This window comes from Doryrhamphus excisus, linkage group LG3, assembly GCF_037039965.1.
Source record: "Doryrhamphus excisus strain RoL-2023G ecotype Guam linkage group LG3, RoL_Dexc_Guam_v1.1, whole genome shotgun sequence".
In the NCBI taxonomy this organism is placed as follows: Eukaryota; Metazoa; Chordata; class Actinopteri; order Syngnathiformes; family Syngnathidae; genus Doryrhamphus; species Doryrhamphus excisus.
The window spans coordinates 17,685,415-17,699,899 of record NC_136359.1 but is presented as its reverse complement, the minus strand read 5'-3'; the positions used below and the strand labels follow the sequence as shown (position 1 = coordinate 17,699,899).

Genomic DNA, 14,485 nt, shown 5'->3' with positions numbered 1-14,485 from the left:
GCCTATCCCAGCTGTCTTTGGGCGAGAGGCGGGGTACACTCTGGACTGGTCGCCAGCCAATCACAGGGCACATATAGACAAACAACCATTCACACTCACATTCATACCTATGGACAATTTGAGTGGCCAATTAACCTACCATGTTTTTGGAATGTGGGAGGAAACCGGAGTCCCCGGAGAAAATCCACGCATGCATGGGGAGAACATGCAAACTCCACACAGAGATGGCCGAGGGTGGAATTGAACCCCGGCTAACCACACAATACGCCGTGCAGCCCCTAATATATAATATTATGAAAATCAATTATCTCTTCTGTTAATCTATAGCAGTGGAACTCAGGGCCAACAAGACCTTTTCTGCTGGCTGAAACACTATCAGAAGCACTGACCTACATTTACAACTTAAATTTTACTATTTGTTTCATGAAATTGTATGAATTAATTACAGGCTGCACTGCTTCCAGTAGTGTACTGTATAATAGAGCTTTTTGTCCAGATTTCAGTTTCTGTCTTGCCAGGTCAATGTAATCTGCTCAGGGCCTTCAGGACCTGTAGTGCTGGCTGATGTCACTTAAACTCTATTAGCAATGGGTTTCTTTCTTTAACCGATTCTGAGTCGCCTCACAAGGCCAGCTCCTACAATAATGTATTTTTCTGTCAAACATGTTTGAAAAGCCAGGTTACACCCACAATGGCTGACTGAGGAAGAGAAACTAGGCCCTTGGCACTGTTCATAAAAAAATGTACTCATATGTGTATACTATATACAGTTCTAGATGTCAATATTTACCACATTTTGTTCATGGAAATTGATTGAAACACTATGTCACTGTACTGTATTAGGTAAAATGCAAAACAATGAATAAGGATTCCAACAAAGCCTATTGTCACTATCATTTTGAGTATGTAGATGTTAATACACCTATATTACTGAACAACACACTCATCTGCCTTTTTAAAAATTGTGTTATTGTTTTTATTTTGCTTTGTTATCCCCAGTAGGCTTTAACCTAAAATGTCTCTTTCTCCCAAACAGTCTGCAAATTAGCATTATAAATTAGTAACCTCTTTCTGGCAATAAAGCAACATGTTGGTAATGAAAATGGGGCTTATTAAGAAAAAGCAATGAAGCTGATGTTCAATGTACAGTCCAGTTCAAAGGTTCAAAGGCCACCACAAGATTTGTCACCAGACCAATACATTGTGAAAAGGTGTGTGCAAAAGAGTGTTAGAAGCTATAAGCTCCTGCATGCGAGTCATGGGTGCCTACATCACTAAAATCAAGCTTAAGTAATGTGTATTCCTGGCACCCAACATAGAAACTAGCCTTAGGAAGCTCACTTGCAACAGGCCTAAACACCAGTGTAAAGCAAACAACACTAGCTATTCAGACATAGTGACACACGTCGGCTCCAATGATTCCAGGATGAGGCAATCAGAGATTAGGACGAAGACCACAGCAAGGACTCACCTAATCTTGCCAGAAAGACGTGTTGGTATTGAGTAATTGTCTCTGGTCCTTTGCCCGTGTGCGGCAATGATGAAGGGTTTAGCTGGCTAGCTTTTGTAGCGAACAGGGACTACAGTTTGTACATAATTGGCCTTCCTTCTGTTCGGAAGAGACAGCCTCCACCCTCATGGGGAAGGTGCTTGTACCCTTTCTAGAAATATAGATCACTATTTGACCCTCATATGACATCACATACTAGAACAAGTTGGGGCACAGGTGATTAGCAAGTCTGTTAGAACGTATGTTTCCTTTTGTCATTCTCAGTGACAATTACACATTCACACACACAAGTACACACCTCCATATGCGCACCCACAGCACATGGGTGCTTCTCTACACAATCTACCGTCTTATCCTTGATGTCTTTATGCTATTGGTATGCTTTTATACCAATGCTATTGTTACTGCAACTGTATCGCTGTAATTATGTTTATTATCATGGTTCATGTCTTCATTGTTACTATTGCCACTGGTAAGTTTGACCTATGGCTCGACGGGACACACAAAAAATAAGAAAGTGTGTGGAGTCTGTTATGGTGAACTGGCATCCAGGCTGGACTTAAACAATACACATAGCTCATATATAGACATAATATGGACATATTAGGCATACTGATCCACAACCCATGAATGCACTTGCTTTCTAATGAGCTAGCGCTTGGTGATGATAAACGTGAACATCTCGCTTTTATTAGCGATTAATCAACAAATAGCTATCAGACCCTGGTGGTAGTAACTTCTTATCGTACGTACAACTAACCAATGTATAACATGGGTTCTAGACGAAGCAATCTTATTAATATCACAACTATAAATTATCTAGGGGTGAACAGCCTCACACCGCCCAGTTTAATAAAAAAATGTCCTGATGAATATTAGATTGCTCTCCTCAAAGGCTGTGCCCATTAATGATCTCATAAGAGAACACAATCATAAAGGGGACCTATTATACACATTTTCCGGCCCTTTGTATTGAGTTGGGGACTCCTATAGAGCAGCTACACACAATAACCAGCACACAAAGCTTTTGAGGTCTTCCAGCTATTCAGCTGTATTTTTTTGGATTTTGAGGTTCCTGTGAAAGCGGTCTGCCTCCAGGCATGCCCACTCCGCTGTCCTTGGTCACACTTGCGAGTGCTTAAAAGGACTTCCGTTTTTTTTGCCGCTGGCTGTGAACGGTAATAGTCGGCTTTTAACATGTAGCCATATGTATTGGATTCTGAATCCGATACGGAAGTAGAGACTGGACAGTCTGAAGTTTCTTAAGAAAAGAGATTACTTCAAGACCTCTCTGAATGGTAAGTAGTGTTAGCATTTTAGCGTTAGGTTTTCTAGAGCATCGGTAACATTTGTGCTGTAAAATGATTACAACCCTGCTCCCTGTATGCAAATGCTTTTGCTCCATGACAAAATAAACAGAGTTAGAACACTAATAAACTGTTACTTACTGCTTGCTCTTCTGACTCTGATTTACTCTCTTCCACATGACCAAGTAATGTTGGAAAGGCGTCAGGCTTCAGCAAGTTTGTCGGCTGGGAGGTAGCCTGCTAATTTATGAACTAATGGACAATCACTAATGTGACAATGAAGATATTTTTGTTGGGACTTGGAAAAGGTTTATGCTATACTGAATTCTAACGAGAACAAATAGGCTTATTTCTGAAACAGCAAAACTAATGGTGACCTGAGACATTTGCACACTATTGCACATAACACAATAAATAATAATAAAGTGGTGAAGTTGCACACTTATATGTACGACAGACAGGTTGTAGAAGACCTTATACGTTCATGTTGACCCAGTCTGACTGAATGATTAACAACATTTATAATATTTAAAATGGGAATGAGAAGGTACAACATCAAATTTATACAATTACAAACACTCACAATGACTTTGTTTTTTACACAAAGCAACCCAGTTTATAATCACAACATTCATACTTAAACACAACAGACACTTGTCATAGTTTACAAAAAAGGTTTGTGACCTTTTTTACAAAGAATACTAGGAGGGGAAAAAGAGTGCAAAGTCATTCATTGTGTTCATGCCATGCAAAGGTACAATACAGTATGTTGAACAAGTGGGAGGCAGTGCAGTGTTACACACCAACTAGGTCTACTGCTCACATGCCAGGATGTGAGTGCAAATGCACAGAGACATGCACAGGGAAGCAGGGGAGGGGAAGGACATTGTGGGGAAAGAGACAGAAGAGAGAAGAGGGTGATGAACACAGACGCAAAGTGCGGGAAAGGCGAGGGTCACCTCCCTCCTTCCAGTGGGTGCTGAGTGCACAGTCTGTGTGAGGTGAATCATTCGCAGACACGTAAAAATGTGGAAGTTTCAAGACTCCAAAGGAAAACAAAAAAAAACACCAAAAAGAAAAATGCACGAAACGTCGCAGGTCAATAAATGAAAAAAATTAAAAATGGTTCAGAGGTCAACATGAGGTCGGCATGAGGTCAGAGTTCGGAGAGGAGTGAGGAGGAGGAGGAGGAAGAAGAGTAAGGCTGCAAATGACTTTTCCGGAGAAACAGGGAATGAAAACAGGTATCCCAAAATGACATTCAGTGAACATTAGTCCTAGAGAAACGCAAACCTGCTCTTCATGCAACATCAGGCACCAAGTTCATATCAATGTAATGTAAACACTCTTCCTGGCACTGGAGGCTGTGTTTGAAACAAGCTCAGCTGTCTGTAATGTAACACTCCTGTCTTACTCTAAGACTTAGAATTTCCAACGAAAGGTGTAAGCAAGCACTGAAAATGTTATTGTTTTTGTGTATTTTCTTTGTGTCTTACCAAAATCAAAACACTAAAAGATTTGTGGGAAGATTTGACATTATCAGAGTGTCATGTTCCACATTCCTATTTTGCATCTTATTTTTGTCCCTGCCTGCTCCGGCTGGAGGTGGGACAACTGGGAACACCTGAAGCTGACCCCTTACAGCTTGGAAAAGTTGTTTCTTTCTCCGCCAGCTCGTCTCTGATACATGGACTTTGTCTTGTGCCTTGTGGATCACTTGTTGCAAGGCTGTTCTTTGTTTGCAACTTTTCCCACGATCTTATGGACAAGTTCTAGTTACGTATATCCTACAGGGTTAGCCCAGTTGTTTTCCTGATTTCCAGCCAATTAATCTGCTTTGTTAATCTGTTGTGAATACCTTGCTTCCATGGTGTTTTTCCAATTATTTATTCCCCAACACCATTGTACTTTGTTAGTTAACCCTGTTTATATTAATTCTTTGTTTTATTAAAAGACTAACTCATTTTCCAGCCTCCCGACTGCATCTGGGGCTCAAAACCTTTACAAAACGTAATATATTCTGATATTTTCAATCAATTAAAACAAGCAGCTCGATAACGACATGCTCTGGTGATGCTTCTTTTTTTATGTTGATGTGATTTGAATATTAATATTAATATATTGTAAGTCAAAACACATTAAACCTCTTGAACTTGTATAATATACTACTTCCCAAAGTAGTATTTAATACCACAATATATAGTATTGTAAGAAGACAATCTAAAAGGACAATGCTGTAAAATGCCTTTGGGGGGCACGTTAGGACAAAACAAGATGAAATCAGAATCTTCCTTCGATTTCTATGCATGGTTACATCTGGACACATTGCTCCAGTTTTCACAGAATGGCACTTGGAACTTCAGGCTCGTCCTATGTCCTGGACACAGGCATGAGTTACCACCATTCCACAGATGAAAATTGAGTCAGTAAGATGTAAGGTATGCATTTGTGAACGAAACCATGAGGAAAAGGAGTAAAAGACAATCTTGTTCAGGACGCAGTGAGTCAACATTTATGATCTGTTTATGGTTTGAGCATAACAATGTATTGCTACATGCTGCTTGCATCTTTTTACCTAATCAACCATCCAGGGAAGTACTGTAAGGGCTGGTAATCACTGGCCAATACCTCCCTATTCACCTGTGATAAGATGCAGTACTAAAGCACCTTCAAAAAGTGTATTTTGGAAAGTAATGTATTGGCACAGAGATAATTATTTAACAATATGTATATTTTGGTTGCATAATGTAATTGGCTGACAAAGAGCTATAATATATTACAATAGAAGGTACTGTACACGTACTGCAGTAGGAGTGTCCTGAGTCCATGAGCATGTTGCTGTTATTACCTGCAAAGGTTTTAAGGCAGCATTCATATGCATGAAATAAATGGACATAAGAAGTCTTCAGAGGACGGTAGGGAAAGAGGTTAGAGGTTGCACAGTCAAATTTGGGCTAAGCTTACCATTAGTCATAGCAGGAGAGAGGTGGTCTCTGTCGTCGTGTCGTCGTCTGCTGAGATCACGGGAGCTTTGTCTGGTGGGCTGTGCTGGTTGGCCCTCCAACATTGTGATGATGTCCATGCGGTCAATGCTCTTCAGGGCTGTGTACAAGCTCTCCACTGTAGTGGTGTAATCCAACACAGAAAAAAGCAGGATTTAGTCATATTTGGAGTATGATTAGGATTATGACAAAATTATCACAATCCCAGTACGTAAGTTTCAAAAGTGATAACATTTTTTTTTCTAAATAAAAGGTGGTTATATGGTTCCTTTTTTCAGATCATATGGCTGATAGTAGGGCTGCAGCCAGGAATTCTGGGCCCCATGGACTGTGATTTTACTCATGAACCGGCAGCATATTAAAATATCAATTAAATACATGTATTCAATATAGAAAATACATTTACCTCATATTTCAATAAAATATTTTTGGAATAATTGATTTGATATTTTCTGGAGAAAAATATGTTTAAAACATTCAACATTTATTTTTCAAGGTTGTCAGCACTTTTTTACGTAACAAGTGCTAATAATCACCGTTGTAGTCTTTGCTATTCATCCAGTTTTTTTCATTCTCCCAACATGCAAAATTTTATTGAGATCCTCAGAAAAAAGTACACAAGGAGGAATGAACATACTTTGATATCCAATGTTTTATTCTTCATAGTTTATATTTTTGTTGCAGCTGGACTACCCAGCCTGCCTTGTGGCCATTTGGAAACAGTTTTAAGTTATTTTAAGTTATGTTATGTTTAGCGCTTAATTGTTGTTGAATGCCTTTTATTGTCACTATACACATGTACAATGAGATTTAATACATGCTAAAACTAAACCAATGTACAGTGATGCAATAAATGCTAAGCTATCTGAATAACATTGTAGCTTTGTGTTATAGGATAGCAAAGCAGTTTTTACAATGTTGCATGTAACAAACTTGTTTGTTTGCCCCGTACTGCATCCTACGCATTGTTGACCCATTGCATTTTTATTGACCGCGACTGCTAAATAACTCCACATGGGGCAGAAGAAAGTTCCAAGTGCCAGCACTTTCATAAATCAACAATATCTTCCATCATTCATCATTTGTAATAATTTTGTATCATTTTCTGTATGTAAAACTACAATTATTCTGTATACATTTTTTTGGGTGTGGGTAGAACTGATTTATTGGATTAATGATGAAAATAAAGTATTAAATTATGTAATAGTTAAGGTAGTTCCCTGTATGGTGACTTTATCATTGACAAAAGAAAAATATCCTATCAGAAATTACGCCACAATTCCCACCCCAAGCAGCATTTAAGCGTTCATACTGACTTTTGGCTCTTTTGCCCTCGCGTGTCGCCCACAGGTTGAGCAATGCAGAACTCTGCTCCAGCAGAGAGTTTGGATTCTCCACCCGAATCTTGTTGATGTCATCCACGCTGAGCTGAAGCTCACGTGCCAACTCTGAAAAGAATGAATAACACATGACTCTTGGTCGGGAAAACACAGTGATTAGAAACATTTTATTCCGCACACAGAGAGACAAGCTACTGAGCCACAAAATAAACATGGCTGGTTTACAAACATGGAAAACAACATTAGTGTTGACTGACCGGCCCAGCTCAGTCCCAACTGCTCTGCTATCACAGCCATCTTGAGTTCAGTGCGCTCCATTGCACTCATTGAAGCTGAAGGGAAACAGATGTAACATTTGATGTCATTCTTGTGAAGAAAAACATCTTTGAAACGATGAAAAATAAGACAGCTAATGTATGCATCATAGTCTATTATATTAGATTCTGTCATGCAGCAGTCTTACGATGACTAAATATACTTAAGAAAGGCATTCTTAAGTGTATATACTGTATAGCGTAATCTTTTCTTTCCTGTTGTCCAGTCTGTGTGCTATGTGTGCACTACACACGTTTTTATCTATGATTTTCTTCATCTTATTGTATAGCTTCAGATATAAGCTAAAAAGCTAAATGTAAACAATTTCATAGTAAGAAAAGAATCAGGTGGGCTGCACGGCGTTTTGTGTGGTTAGTGCGCAGACCTCACAACTAGGAAGCCAGGGTTCACTTCCACCCTCGGCCATCTCTGTGTGGAGTTTGCATGTTCTCCCCATGCATGCGTGGGTTTTCTCCAGGTACTCCGGTTTCCTCCCACATTCCAAAAACATGTTAGGTTAATTGGTGACTCCAAATTGTCCATAGGTATGAATGTGAGTGTGAATGGTTGTTTGTCTATATGTGCCCTGTGATTGGCTAGTGTCCAGTCCAGGCTGTCCGAAGACAGCTGGGATAGGCTCCAGCACCCCCGCAACCCTCGTGAGGATAAGCGGTAAAAAATGAATGAATGAAAAGAATCAGGTGTCTCATACCCATAGCAGGTTCATTCAGGGCGCTGTATCTTTCTCTCAGTGCCAGCGGGGTCAAAGTTCGCCTGCGGTCTTCACTTCCAAGAATCTACCAATCAAGTAAACAACAACAATAAAGAAAGTTAAAGAAGGGTGATGTGTTGATACAGTATTACTGTCATTAGTGTGTTACCTTGATACAAGGAGGCATGGTGATGTTGAGGTTACACAACACATGTTGACTGTCTTCATACTTAGTTGTTTTACGCAGGAAAGACAGGAAGCCAGTCGGCTCTCTGCTGCTGTCTCTCACCTTGGACACAAACACAAGAAGATCAATGAGGACACACCTCACAAACCCAGATTAAAAAAGGTGTTTTACCTTAACTGAGACAGGAAGTCTGTTGTCTCTGAAAGCCTGGAAGCTGAAGCAGCGAGGTTGCTGGGCTGCCTTGCGCACTGGCACCAGATTCCCTGAACATTCCAGGTGAAGCGGCATTCCCTCCAGTACCTGTGAGAAAAAAAACACAGACAAGACTTTAAATTAGAGTTTGACCGTGTTGCTTCCTCAGGATAAGGCCGGAGCAGACCTCAATGTCTCTGCTCCGGGCCACCTCTGTGAAGTTTTCATGCTGTTCCAGTGTTTTATCCATCTTGTCGTCTGTCATGCAGTAGCAGCGCAGTCGGCCTTCCCGTAACTCATTCATCTTTGCGAACACAACAAACTTCGCCATGTAGGGTACAGCAGACAGCTCTTTGTAGAGAAGGTTGGCAAAGGACACCGACTCTGCTGTACGGGGGCAGTCTGCCAGCCAGAACCTGAGAAAGAAAAATACATCAGTATTTTTTAATGCCTTAAATGACACAGTAATATGTCAGGCTTTCTGTGACAATTAGGACAAGAGTGATAACACTGTTTCCGATTCATAGACATAGACATAGACTTTCTTTATTGTCATTGCACAATAACACAGCAGTGAAATTACAAACGAAATGTCGTTGCCTGGCTCCTGTGTAATAATAAATAATAAATAATAATATGGAGAATAAATAGATTACATCAAATATGAACAACAATGTACAGCGTAAACAGTAATTTGTACAAATAGTTAAAATAATTTAGAATAAATAACAATAATTTAAAGTTTTGGTACTATGTACAATTCAATAAATAAAAAAGGCAATATATAAATAAATAAAAACTGTCTTCAAGTTTTAAAATCCCTGTGACTCTCGTTCGTGTCTCTCCCGATTTACCCCATAGGACGTTGGGATGTAGTAACGTCCCCTTACCAATGATAAAACGTTGTTACCATTACCAATAGTAAAATATGGTGCTTCTTGGAGCCACACACTCTTTCATAGGCAGGCGTGGGCAACCCCAGCTCATTGTCATTAAAGCTACGTTCACAAACAAAATGTAAGGCTCACTAAAAGCATTCCAACAGTAGAAATTCCAGCAACTATTGTGGAACCTCTGACTTGAATTCGCTGTACTCACCTTGCAGAGACATTGGTTGTAAAACTGGCACAGTCGTTAGCATAGATAAGCTTAGTGGTACCAGTGATGTCTTCCCACTGGGCTGCAGCTGTTCCACCTGAGTAGAACATACAGTAAGGATTCAAAGGCATGGCCTCAGCCAAGGCCTTTTGGAGCATCACAGTGAATAACACTAAATAAGCATAACAATTATACACGTTTCATCTTTTGGGAATTGTATCCCATTCCCATGGCTTGCAGTACCTATGACAGAGCAGAGAAGACGCAGACTGGTGGTGTCGCCCTCCCCCGAGTCTCGAGGGCTGTCCCTCCAGGATGGCGGCAAGGGGATGCGTAAGCCAATAGGTCGGTGGAACTTGCGCCGCCGAGGCTCCACCGTGACCACAGGACTAAAGTTGGCCTGGTTACCGAGCAGCTTGGCCACCAGCTCATCGGGAACGGGCTGAGCCTGGGGTCAAAGGTCAGGGATGGAGAGGTGGACGAGAATATGGGCGCCGAATGGGTGGCACAGAATAGCATGCATAAGCCATGGAGAGCAGAATAGAATTGAGAAGTGATGAAGAAGGTGGAAAAAAAGGGGCAAGGGATTACGACAAAAACAGACCAAGAAATAAAATTGGGGGAAAAAAAGCATCACAATCTGTTGGAGGCGTTAAGAATAACACTTTTATTATGTGTCAGCATTAATATCCATGATAAAGATCTCTATTTTATCCTCAACAGAGCAACAACAGAACATATTGGTAATTAAAATATACCATTTGAGTTGTACAGCTTGCAACATGAATGGTTGTGTTTAAAAGAGCACTTCGTTACTCGTATAAAATATAAGAAAGGTCCATACTGGTAGGTTAAAAATATTCTTTCCTAGTTTGTTAAAAATCAAGCAACAAAAATAAATCAAGTCTAAATACAGGGTATATACAGCATAAATACAGTATACTAGCTCAATGAACATAGTCAATATAATGATAAATATGATACTTAGAGTGGTTTCTTTGATCATTATAAATGACTGATAAATGTTTTATGCACTGATGAAAAGTGTGTTATAACAAAGTTTGCATATACAGTGTGTCTGGTCCATCATATCATTCTATAGTAAGCACACAGGTGAACAAAAAGGCCCATTAACAATATTTGACATTCATGGCATCAAAGTATGGAGACAAAAAATAAACATAAACACTGACAGATGAAGAATACTACCAAAAGGAAAGTATTTAAAGTGATCAATTATATATGGACACAAATCCTGAGCTATACCTTATTAGTTAATTATCAAAAATTGGACGATACTCTTTATTTCATTGTGAATCTTAATCTAGATCTTACCATGACCTTGAAGAACTAAAAGATCCTGACTTTGACCTGATGAACTCGACAAAAATAGTAAATCAACAGGGCCTCTATAGTGAAGAACTACAACATATTTCAGAAAGTCTTCCCAAAAGAGTGGAGGCTGTTATATGTGTCCCAAAGCCTATGCCCATACAATACACTGGTGAGACATCAGTAACGCTTAAAACAAAACGACACAACTACATGACATACTACATACTAAAATGGACAGTGGAATTGAAGGGTGCAAAGCGCATGCACTGTGCTGTGTTGACAGCAAAATAAATGCGATAAGGCAAATGATAGATAATGGCAACATGCTTCTTTCAGGCAACTTTATGATTCTGTCCTCCCTCCATTCTTCTCTTCATCGTCCATTCTCACCTGCAGCCCCAGACGGACTCGCTTGGTGACTGCCGTCTCTGGAAACGTGGCCTGAACCATCGGCACCAGCTTGCTCGTCAATGAGCCCCCCTCGGGGCCAATCAGGTCGCTCTCTTGCTGGACTCTTGATACGACGGCAAAATAAAGCGGGAAGTCAGTTGATATGATGCGGCGGATTCGCTTCTTCCCGAGTTCCTCCTGACTTTCCAAGTCTGCATGAATAAAAAAATCTCAAATGAAATCAGGCTGTGGTCATTCAGAACAACATTTTTAGTCACAAAATCTTACCCTCATCCATCCCATTCAGGATGGTCTCGAGAACCTCATCGCCATAGCGATTACGGTGTTCTTTCCACACAGATCCATTCTCACTCCTCAGCACCACAAGCTCACGGTCACCACGACCCAGCGCAGCAAAGTGAGGGATCTCCACAATCACTGGGCTGACACATCACAGGAACAAATATAAATTATATATAAAGGAGTAATTTATGGGCACACAGCAGAATTGACTTGCAAAGTAAAGATTCACATATCCTCTGTATTAATATCTATATACTCCAATACCGCCCTCATTTCACACATTAGCTCGCCTTCTTCTTCTTTGGCGTTTGTCTCCTTATGTCAACAATACAATACAACAGTACAATAAACAGTGCTTTTATCAGTATCACCTTCCCCTTAAGTACTTGTTAATATTTATTTTTGGGTAAAGCAAAGCACAGCAGAGGAGTAATGGCTTCCTCACCCGAGAAACTGCATGCCAGCTGGCCCGAGGGAGATTATTCTGCTGGCTAGGCCCTCTCCTTCTACCAGTGGAGGAGGATTGGTAAGCTTCTGTGGCTTCACCAGGCGGCAGGTGATGCGCGTGGGGGCCGCACAGGTCCTTGGCGGTATTATGACACGCAGGCCATTATGTCTGCTGCCACGCATTGAGCCGCCACGAGCATCCACCATAAAGCTGACCAGAAACCTGCCAGTAGTTATAAAACAATTAGCTGTCTTTTGGCAAGTTGATGACATTTTCAGGTTATGTCAATGCTCTGCACGGCTCACCCTGTATGTATGGGACTGGCAACTGGGCTGACGTTGTCTGACGTCTCAGTCGCCGGGCTGCTGGGAATGAGCGAGTCTTCATCATACTCTTTTGGCAGTGGAAGTGGAGTGTATTGCTGGAAAACAATATCAAACTAACATTAACATGAATTGTATCCGGTTCAGTTCCAGCTTCAATGACGCCCTGTGTGGAAACCCACTTTTATTCATTTAACAATAATAATTACATTATTGGTGATGGGGCTGCATGAGTCCACACACAGGCCACACAGCTAGGGTTCAATTCCCCGGTTGGGCATCTCTCCGGTTTCCTCCCACATTCCAAAAACATGCTAAGTTAATTGGTGACTCCAAATTGTCCATAGGTATGAATGTGAGTGTGAATGGTTGTTTGTCTATATGTGCCTTGTGATTGGCTGGCGACTGAGGGCAGCTGGGATGGGCTCCAGCTTGCCCGCATCCCTCATTAGGATAAGCGGTATAGAAAATGGATGGATGCAATAACACCGTATGTAGAACTATGGGTATTTGTCTTAATCATGTTCTGTATTGTACCTGATCTATCTCACGCTCTTTCAGGTTCACAGTCTCAGGAGAAACACGCGGAATCCTGGGAATGGCTGGTGAGTAATTTCTGTTGAATGAGAGTGGAAAACGCAAGTGAGATTGAGAACATTCTGCTGGCGCTCCCCCATGGTGTTTGCTAAGTGGACATCTAGGATGAGTCTCCTGCTATTCAGTTTCTCTCCCATGCTTCCCAGCCCAGCCCCCTTACGCTGTGCCCAGCCCTCTCTCGTACTCCAGTGATTTCTTGGGGGAGAGGAAATCGTCATCATGGTCTTTCATGTCATCCATCTTCATGTACCTGGCCCCTTCTGTCCCCAGGAGCTCCTCTCCTTCACAGAACAACATGCCAAAGAGAGCGAACAGACCGAGGTCAGGTTGGTCAAACAGCAAAATAGGGAGAGAGAGAGAGAAAAGGCAAGGTGTTAATGAGCTGTAGGAAGGATTAGACATCATGGAAACCAGGCAAGATGAAGCATGGATGGTGTGGATCTACACTATCTACTTGTTACAGCGTCAAAACAAACATTCAAAATATAATTGTAGTTGACTACACGCAACAATGATTACAGACATTGTGACAGGGGTGTCCAAACTTTTTCACTGAGGTCCACATACTGAAAAAATAAAGGATGGGCCATTTTGATATTTTTAAACCACCACATGGAAGAAGTTATAAATATTTAAAGAATAAGCTGCATCTGAGCTTTGTGATAGAAGTAAAAAAGTAAAAAATATGAGTGAGAACTTTTTTTTCTGATTTTTGCTGTGTTTTAATTTTTATTTTTAAATTTTTCGGAGACCGGGAAGCCTGGGTTTCCCGACTGAGACTGCTGCTGCCATTCTTCCGGATAAGAGGAATAAAACAGATGGCTGGATTTCAGTTTCTTTTGAACTTACTTTGACATATTGACTTTATTTGACTTATTATATTTGACGTGATTCTCATAATATTTTATCATTATTCCCAAAGTAGAACTTTTGCCCAACCTAAATCTTTTTTGAAAAAAAAAAACTTAATTTAGTTGGGTTTGTTTTGTATAGTATTCCAACTTTTAAAAAATAAAAAATTTCAACTTGATGTGACTAAAATTACATTATATTTCTTTCTAACATTATGTAATAAGCTGGTGACCATCATTCCCCAGCATACCCCTGCAACCCCAAGGAGCGTAAGGGGCATAGAAATTGATGGATATTATCTACTGTTCTCCTAAAATTGTGTTTTTAGCTTCTCATTGGAATATGCATTTTTTCTCTTAATATTTTGTTTTTATTCTCATTAAATTAGAGCTTGTTTGTTTCCCCCCCACCTATTTCAACTTTGCTCTTGTAAATTTGATGAAGCCAGCAGGACCACATCATATGCAAAAAGCAGAGACCCTATCCTACAGCCACCAAACTGGATCCTCTCCACGCCCTATTTGTGGCAGCTTGCCACCAATAGATTTGGTGCTACCTGTTCGCCCTTGTTCAT

At 40.6% G+C, this 14,485-nt stretch overlaps 1 protein-coding gene across 16 annotated transcripts in view; it reads right to left on the bottom strand.

The window, feature by feature from the left end:
- The window catches only part of ank1a (ankyrin 1, erythrocytic a), a 76,000-nt gene that overhangs the window by 9,679 nt on the left and 51,836 nt on the right, over nucleotides 1-14,485 (bottom strand). For 6 of the 16 annotated variants that reach the window (XM_078789805.1, XM_078789812.1, XM_058072096.2 and 3 more), the window contains 16 exons: nucleotides 13,220-13,340; nucleotides 13,000-13,078; nucleotides 12,445-12,560; nucleotides 12,137-12,361; nucleotides 11,677-11,831; nucleotides 11,389-11,600; nucleotides 9,907-10,111; nucleotides 9,664-9,760; nucleotides 8,753-8,981; nucleotides 8,545-8,673; nucleotides 8,356-8,475; nucleotides 8,187-8,271; nucleotides 7,417-7,491; nucleotides 7,136-7,267; nucleotides 5,782-5,937; nucleotides 5,621-5,665 (listed from right to left, as the gene is read on the bottom strand). In XM_078789805.1, coding sequence (XP_078645931.1) covers nucleotides 5,621-5,665; nucleotides 5,782-5,937; nucleotides 7,136-7,267; nucleotides 7,417-7,491; nucleotides 8,187-8,271; nucleotides 8,356-8,475; nucleotides 8,545-8,673; nucleotides 8,753-8,981; nucleotides 9,664-9,760; nucleotides 9,907-10,111; nucleotides 11,389-11,600; nucleotides 11,677-11,831; nucleotides 12,137-12,361; nucleotides 12,445-12,560; nucleotides 13,000-13,078; nucleotides 13,220-13,340 — 2,181 coding nt within the window. The remainder of the gene's footprint in view (nucleotides 1-5,620; nucleotides 5,666-5,781; nucleotides 5,938-7,135; nucleotides 7,268-7,416; nucleotides 7,492-8,186; nucleotides 8,272-8,355; nucleotides 8,476-8,544; nucleotides 8,674-8,752; nucleotides 8,982-9,663; nucleotides 9,761-9,906; nucleotides 10,112-11,388; nucleotides 11,601-11,676; nucleotides 11,832-12,136; nucleotides 12,362-12,444; nucleotides 12,561-12,999; nucleotides 13,079-13,219; nucleotides 13,341-14,485) is intronic. The other 10 variants (XM_058072099.2, XM_058072100.2, XM_058072102.2 and 7 more) reach the window with 4 other exon arrangements.